The sequence below is a fragment of the Etheostoma spectabile genome, chromosome 5 (assembly GCF_008692095.1).
Source record: "Etheostoma spectabile isolate EspeVRDwgs_2016 chromosome 5, UIUC_Espe_1.0, whole genome shotgun sequence".
Lineage (NCBI taxonomy): Eukaryota > Metazoa > Chordata > Actinopteri > Perciformes > Percidae > Etheostoma > Etheostoma spectabile.
Window position 1 is genome coordinate 3,804,539 of NC_045737.1, and position 8,849 is coordinate 3,813,387.

General features: G+C 39.9%; 1 protein-coding gene across 1 annotated transcript in view; it reads left to right on the forward strand.

Moving 5' to 3' along the window:
- The window catches only part of adgrd2 (adhesion G protein-coupled receptor D2), a 45,227-nt gene that overhangs the window by 14,828 nt on the left and 21,550 nt on the right, over window positions 1-8,849 (forward strand). The window contains 10 exon segments of the mRNA XM_032516188.1: window positions 197-308; window positions 3,316-3,450; window positions 4,052-4,160; window positions 5,336-5,441; window positions 5,525-5,580; window positions 5,783-5,909; window positions 6,064-6,167; window positions 6,612-6,628; window positions 6,631-6,713; window positions 7,892-8,045. Of these exon segments, the coding sequence (XP_032372079.1) occupies window positions 197-308; window positions 3,316-3,450; window positions 4,052-4,160; window positions 5,336-5,441; window positions 5,525-5,580; window positions 5,783-5,909; window positions 6,064-6,167; window positions 6,612-6,628; window positions 6,631-6,713; window positions 7,892-8,045 (1,003 nt within the window).

Genomic DNA, 8,849 nt, shown 5'->3' on the forward strand with positions numbered 1-8,849 from the left:
TGTGTGTGTGTGTGTGTGGGCCCTCTTCATCCAAACAGTGTGTACACACTCTGGCAAACAGTTATACCAGCTATAAGGCACTGTGGCACATGAATGGCCATTTTTTTTTAAATGTACCTTTTCAGCTTTGACGACTGTGTTCAGCAGGGCCGAGTGGGTGAGTGTTGCTGCTGCTAAGACGCTGTGTGTGTTTTAGGTGGTGAATGGCCCAATGGATGTGGTCAAGAGTATTGACCGGATGTTGACCAGCCTGAGCCCTCGCTTGCTGGAGGAGACTGATCGCCTGACCATTCACAGACCCAACATCAGTGAGTCACACACACAATCACACACACACACTAAACACACACTAAAGCATGAAAAAATATAGCAAAGTAATTCTTGGACAAGGCAATGACACATTTGAGCCAGCTCTGGGTCCATCATGCACTGAAGATGCCGGATTTATATACTCCATTCTCTAATAGTAACATTTGAAAATCAAATATTATCTTAGTACACCAAATCAAATCAGATGTTTCATATATATATATATATGCACTGAAAAAAAATTAGAAATCATAATCATGAGATGAACTCAAAAATCTATTACTTTTTTTGTGTACACAAAAGGCTTATTTCTCTCAAAGATTGTTCACAAATATGTCTAAATCTGTGGTAGTGAGCACTTCTCCTTTGCCGATATAATCCATCCACCTCAGGTGTGGCATATCGAAATGCTGATTAGACAGTGTGATTAGTGCATTAACCCTAACCCTAACACCAGATACCGTTTTTTGGACCTTGCCCCGGACCCCCACAATACAGTAAAGCTACACAATTTAGAGTGGCCTTCTATTGTGGGCAACATAAGGCACACCTGTGCAATAATCATGCTGTCTAATCAGCGTATTGATATGCATGGGATGACAGAGCTAGGCTCATAGTGCCATAGATACGTATACAATGTGTACAAACCATTTGAGTTGTGAGGGCATTAATTCCTTTCTGAGGTGAGCCCATAGTTATAGATGTTGTTGTATTGGACTGGATTATACTTATACTTATTTATAAGGGTGTAACTTTGATTCAAGAAGTGTGTGTGTGTCTTTGTATGTGTGTGTGTGTGGGGGGGGATTCTATTTGAATCTCATTTCCTGCATTTCTACATAAGATTAAGGACTGTGTTGACAAAATGATACATTCTTTCAGAAAGAACCGTTCACCGAGAAATAATATAATATTAAACAGATGTCAAATGGGATTTTAAAAAGTGCTGAAAAGTGTTCCTATGTTGTTGTTGTTGCAAGTTGTCCACGACCACTTACATTCAATGAGGGAGGCAGAATTTGAGGAAAAACTTCAAAATGAAATGCAACATACCACACCACTAGCTACCTGCACTGGGAGGATTTGTTCACGGATCTTCTAAAACCAAAATTTTTCTTTTAAGGTGTCCAATTTTCCTTACCTCGGAATGCACTTAAGGACATAATAAGAAAAACAAGGTAGATTTCTGGGATAAAATAAAGTACTTTCTTCTAAAAACCCCGCAGAACTATGCTAAAGTTGCCATGGTAACACTGTCGCAGCTCAGATAAATCAATCTTGATCACAATTCAAACTAAAATAAATTATTGTTCTTGTCATAGTGTTGTTATTACAAAAAAACATCTGGTGAGAAGCAGAGAAACTCTGTCATGGGGAAAAAAATGTATTGTAAAGGAAATATGATCTGATGCAATTATTTTTGCTCAAATCTTTTCATTTATGTTTTCATCTTTCAATGTACAAAACAAAACAGAGCATCTTCGAACTCTCATCCCACCCTCACCCAAGTCATTAATCACAAAAAGGGAAGATAATGTTTTTTTTCTTTACCATCAACAAAGTGTGAACGTGTGTGTGTGTGTGTGTGTGTGTTTGTGTGTGTTTGTGTGTGCGTGTGTGTGTGTGTGTGTGTGTGTGTGTGTGTGTGTGTGTGTGTGTGTGTGTGTGTGTGTGTGTGTGTGTGTGTGTGTGCGTGTGTGTGTTTGTGTGTTTGTGTGTGTGTGTGTGTGTGTATGTGTGTGTGTAGTTGCGGGGGAAATGTTGAGCAGGTTAAGTGAAAATATAACTTTCTAGAGTTTAATATCATTTATAGAGCTCCCTTTCCATTGAGGTAGTGTGAAAACTTTTTCTTCTTTTGGCAAAATCTTTCATTTAGAAAAAAGAGAAAGAGGCGAGTTAGGTAAGTCATATTTTGATCAAAGCTCAGTAAAAGATGAGCAAATCCTGCCTTTAAACAAATCTTTTATAATGTAGGTTATATGCCATTTTTGAACCGAATTCAGAACACTGAGTCTGTACTTGGAGGTTTAAACAAGCTGCACTGACTGTTTGAAGATTAGAAGGTCTCTGCAGGCGTAGAGTTTTTTTCTAACTTGGATCCATCTTTTGAGAAAGTTAGTCACAACTGGATTAGTGTTAACAAATGTGGAAGGGAGAGAGGGTGGGAGCGTAAATGTGTGGTGTGTAACACAATTTGTGAAGCTGTCTTTTCCAAAAAACTCCAAGCATTGTCAGAACTGCTGCCCATCCATGAGGTTTTTCAATGTTGGTTGCCCAGTGTAGGGCTAGCCCACCTGTACGTTTGGGGAGTTGCAGGACTGACTTCTGGGTATGAACAGGTTTATTTCCCCACAGGAATTTAGACATTGTTTTGTCTAATTTAACAAAAAGATGCTATTGTAATGAGTTCAGAGATAAGCTGTAAAATATATAAAAACTTGGGCAAAACAATGATTTTAATTAAGCTTCTTTGAGCTGTCAGTCACAGAGGCGGGGCCTACCAGCGGTGTAGATCCTCTTCTACTTTATTAGCCGAAGAAGTAAAGTGTTTACCAAAAACACTGACACACCAGATGGTTTGTTAACACAGAACCATCTGAGAAACTATTATTGGAACCTGTGGGGAAAAGGGTAGGCCCCTTAAAAAAAAAACTGACATGTAAATGAACGAACCGTCAGTCTATCACGACAGACGTTGTTTTGATCAAATCCCACCTGTAGCTGCCTGTAGCACCTGACTTGTTCAGTAAGCTGGTAGTTCAGACACAAACATATTACTTAAAGCCACGTATCCTTTGAGTTCCTGTGATTCTTGCATGATCTCGTGATATTGCGAGGATACAGCTGTTGTGCAAGGTAGGAATGTAGAAAACCAAAATGCAGGTATGAACCTAAAAATGTCTGTCTTTACTGATGTGACTTAAGAAACTATACACTTTGTCAAGGCTCTTAATGCAAAGATTTTGAACAGTAACTCTTTTTTCTTTCTTGTCCTGTCTTTTACAGAACTGGAGATGCAGCAACAGATGCTGCAGGAAGGATCCCGAGGCTCAAGTTTCTGTGGTCCTGAGACAGGGAAGCACACCAACCTAGACTGTATTTCAGTCCCACATCAGAAGATACAAGATCTCCATAACAATGGTACGGTAATAACATTAAATAATCAATCATCCACTTGCACTAATACTTTTTTATACTTTATTAATCCCCTAAATCCCACAAGGAAAATTGTCGCTCCATCCGGTGCCTAGCGACTCCCGAGAAAATTGTAATTGGTTTAAAGAAATAACAATAAAACCAGAGCACGTTTTTCTGTGTAGACCAGCCCGACCCTCCTCCGCAGTGTTGTGGAGGAGGGTCTGGCAATGGGAGACTAGGGGGTTGGTGCTTTACTCAAGGAGAAAGACAGTTATGTGAACTGGCACATCTCCACCAGTCCACATTTTGGTACCCTCCAAAAGTACCCTCCGGTTCCCAATCCAGCTCCCTTCAGACTGAGCAACTCCCATAAACAGACTCATCTATCACAAGGATGAGTGTTAGTAAAGAGAGGAGATTTTTTTATTAACCTAACTCTTACAAGTCAACGACAAACTTGTAAGACCTTACATGTAATGCATGTAAGGTCTTGTAATGTTGGGTTTTGAGGTAACCATATATCTTGAAAAACTAGTTGTGTTTTTTGCGCATTCTGTTGCAAGCTGAAGAAATGCCTTATCTTGCTGTTGTGTTGAATGTGCAGGCTTCCATAAGCTCACGTTGGTCAACACGTGGTACGGCTCTTTACGGCCTCCCATCAGTCCTGAGCGAAACATCACCATGGTCCCTACTGTCACTGATGGCAGCCAGAGGTAACCTACAAGCATTGAAATGAATACTATTTGTTACATTTTCATGTAATTTTCTCACCACACATGTGCATGTTTTGTACACCATATAATGCACTACAGCCTTCAAATGACTTGCCAGCATGACTTTTTTCCAAACTGATCTGAAAGAAATAGTAATAAAACTTTTCCTCTTCGGCACCCCTACAGGTTGGGAACGGAATTGTCCATTTCTGTTACCATTATCATTATTTTCATGTCTCATTCTAACGAGTTAATGAACCACTAAAACGATTTTTTAAACAATATTTTTAAGGTAAAAAAGAATCTTTGGTGTTGGATCCATTGATATTGAAATCAATCAATATCAATTAATAAGGTCTCTGTTGTATTACTGTGTTGTAAAATGCGATGTAATCAATGACAAAATGATGCCATGTGGCAGAGAAAAAGTTATATTCTGTTTACTAAGTATAACTCTCCTCCACCCCCACTACCAACATGGACTTTATCGCTCTTTATACAACTCACCTGACGTTGTGAAGGGGCTGTGTTGAACCAGACATACAGTAGCCTACTTATGTCCACCATGACAAAGGATCCTCATTGACTTTCCAATAGGAATGTTTCCTTGGCGCTGGCACATAATTTTAACATGACTTGCTACCACCATGTAATGCACTGTTAAGAGTAGGGTTGCACAATTAATTGGGATTTAATCAAAATTGCAATAAGGACTAGTGCAATATCTAAATTTCAAGTGGGGTGCAATATTTGTTAAAGGCAAATTATGTGTCAAAGCATACGTCTCAGCCAGCAATTGTATCCTACAAGCTAAAGAAAGTGGTTTGGTACAGACTCACACTATAATCAATTTACTTATTTGAATTTTAAATTTAGTCTATGACTAGCTAGACTATTGGTCCAGTTTTCTCTCGTACAACTAAAAGAACTTTTGAAAGCACACATTTTCCACCAAAACAAGTTCCTTCCCAAGGCTGTTTTGCAGCGGCACCATGGTTCCGACCGACGCTTAGCAATTGGTTTAAAGTTCTTACAAATTAACTTGCAAAGACAAATTTTTATTTATTTTTTCTTATTATTTCTTATAATACATATTCTTAATATTCATTCATTTAGGGGTTCAGCTTGCTCTTTGTGTTCTTTGTTTTAATGTGTGAATTTGTGTCCATAACCAGGTATTTGGGCACCTTCCTGGGATCTTCTGTCATGTCCACCACAGTGCTGGGAGACGACCAGCCAGTTAGCACAGCAGTTCGCTTCCAGCTCCAGCACAGAGCACAGGTTAGCAAAATCTCCCAAATCTCCACCATTCTTTTCTTAATTAAATATCATATTCCTCATATACTTCTCAATATTCATTACAGAATCCCACTGGTACTGTGTATGATCCAGTGTGTGCCTTCTGGGATTTTGATCTCAAGTAAGTACCAATGAACGTTTTGAAAAAAAGTGTGGGCAATTTCGAGGCCTCATACTTCACCATAATACCAAAGTTATCTAACCTATTTCATCAAAAGAATGGTAAAAATGCCGTAAAAACCTTTAGACAGAAGAACATTGTCATTTTTGGCATTCCTGTGTGTATGTAGATATGCAAGAATGTGCTGTTTGTGTCTAACTAGTCCCGAGGCCGGTGGGTGGTGGAATACCAAAGGCTGTGATGTAGTCTCCAAAGAATATGGATACACTGTGTGCTACTGCAACCACACCACCAATTTTGCATTGCTGTTGCAGGTTTATGAAGCCCAGGTAACATTGCTCTCTCCAATTGTCATTGTGTATTTTGCGTAGACTTTCATCTACAGCATATGCTGCTATTTACAGCTCATCCTTTGTGTGTGTGTGTGTGTGTGTGTGTGTGTGTGTGTGTGTGTGTGTGTGTGTGTGTGTGTGTGCATGCCAGAGGAGCCCGGAGAACGAAAAAGCTCTGCAAGTGCTGACGTTCATTGGCTGTGGAGTGTCTCTGTGTGGCCTCCTCTTCACCTTCATCCTCTTCATTGCTGTGGGGTGAGTCACACACATCACAGAGTGCACTCTGTGGAGCGCAGAGGGTGAAAAGCATTTCACACAACCCTTGCAGATTCACATCAATAAATGAAAAGAAATAAAACAGCACCGCATTGCTACATACAGTACTTTTTTTTTAAAATTCTGATAAATACTATGGGATTTTCACTCAAATATAGTATGCTGTGTGTGTTTTTATGGACGAATGTGTGTGTGTGTGTGTGTATGTGGTGTGTACTTGGGTATTAAGTGGCTAGGGAAGGGGAGATATTTTGGGAGGATTTGAGGACCACAGTCAAATTGTTGGTCATTTTTTACCAATGGACCACACTGAGGTGTTGCGTAGGTGAAATTGAAGATAATGTCAGATTTGACTCAATATTCTAAAGTGAGTGTGTGTGTGTGTGTGTGTGTGTGTGTGTGTGTGTGTGTGTGTGTGTGCCTATGTCCTAAATCTGACCGTACACCGTCCATAAGAACCTGATCGTGGCTTTGGGCCTAGCTGAGTTGCTGTTGATGTGCAGTGATTGGGCGTCTGCCAATGAGGTGAGACTCCACTCATACGCATTTGAAGTCTATTCATGAGATTAAAAAAAAAAAAAAATATTATATTATATAATATATATATATTATATATATTATATTATATATTTTTATTTTATTTTTTTTTTTCTATATTCTCTCAAAATATCAACGCATGTTCCGTGCAGATCTGAGCAGCTGACTTTATTTGCAGCTATAAAGGCTGGGAGAGACAAAATGTTCTTTACTCAAAGAAAGAAAAAACTCCATGTAGCGAATCACAATTGCCAAATTTGCAACAAGGCACCATTAATTATGAAGTTGTGGTAGACAGTGTTTCACAAAGTTAATAAAGCTCCCCCCTAACCCGCAACTTTCGAGGCGGCGTGAGTTTTAAGGGAGTCTTCTGGGATCAATCCTATAAGGTTTACAGTATCAAATCATAAGAAGTGTTTTCTCAAGACATTTTACAGCTAGAGTAGGTCTAGGCAACTCTATTATTTACAAAGACCCAACAATTCCAATAATTCCCCCAAGCATTTAGTGCAACAGTGGCGAGGAAAAACTTCTTTTAGGGAGAATCCTCGGACAGACCCAGGCTCTTGGTACGTGGTGTCTGATGGGGCCAGTTGGGGGTGTGATGAACTGTGGCAATTATAGTCACAACAAAGATAATGGAACTATGACTAGAAATAGTAGTTGTAGTAAATGGCGTATAAGGGCATTACAGGGCATTGTTGGGGCTGAGGAAAGTGAGATATTAAACCTGATACTAAACAGAGATCTCATAGGGAAATGGGACTTCACAGACAAAGAGATGTTCGGCCTACATGTAAAATTCCAAGCCTGATCCACCTCTGGAACAAAGCAAAGCACATGGCTCCTCAGACAGCAGCAGCCAGCAAGTCACATGTAGTTGTCACTTCACAAAATGGCCCCAGGTCCGAGAACTCTGACTTCCCATTGGTTCGTGGGCCCTAAACATGGGAGCCAACTCCGGCTGTGAAACTATAAAAATTGCTAACACACAGTTCACGTTAGTCCAGGTGAAACCACCAAGAGTCAACCCTCCAATATCGCCGCAATATCGACCTCACTGCATTTTGTCAAAAATACTGTGATATTTGATTTTCTCCATATAATGTGCAGCTCAAGACCCAGTCCACGAAACACCTTTGTATTGTTTGTGTTCAATCTTGTAGGCAGCGTGCTTTGTGGTGACTGCACTACTCCATCTCTTCTTCATGGCCTCCTTCTCCTGGATGTTGGTGGAGGGGCTGCTGCTATGGAGCAAAGTCGTGTCCGTCAACATCAGCGAGGACCGAAGGATGAAGCTCTATTATATCATTGGCTGGGGTAAAATCTCATTTCTCTTCAGTGACTCCCAAGTTGGAGTTTGAATTATGATGTGGTAGTCCTAATTTTTGGCCCGGTTGTCCGTCACTTTCCGTTTACTTTGTGTTGTAATTCTAAACTCTGGAGAATTCATGAGGTCTATGGTTAACTGCTCCTCAGATCACTGCAGGGTAAATCCAGACAGCTAGCTAGAATATATGTCCAAACCAATTTTTTAACGTACACATGTTCCACCAAAACAAGTTCCTTCCCGAGGCTATTTTGCAGAGGCACCGTGTTTCCGTCTGGCGCTTAGCGCTGCAAAAGAGGATTGCAATTGGTTTAAGAAATGGCAATAAACCAGACCTTCCACCGCAGAAATAAATATTCAAAACAAGAACTGAATAAAACAATGATAAAGAAAGATAAAAAGAGAGACAAAAATTAAAATAATAAAAAAAAGTGCTAAGTGTATTGCACATACATAACAACTTACAATTCACCAATTTTACACATGACCAATATGAGGATTGTGCAAAACACATTTCATTAAAGACAGGTTATTCTTTCTCGGTGGAAGCAGATAGCACCTTCCTGAGGGCATTAGAGTAAAATCTTTGGACACAATATTGTCATGATCTTAATAATGTGTATCTCCTAGAGAGAGTTAAATTCATTCATTGCAAGTCCTTACATGAACAGTTCATTTGTGTTTTAGCCATCCCTGACGACCTGACTTGTAAAAGGCTCTGGGAGTGGAATTTACTCTAGCCTGGTTCATAGACGTAGATTTCAAGGGGGTGAAGGTGCAGGGAATATGCCCCC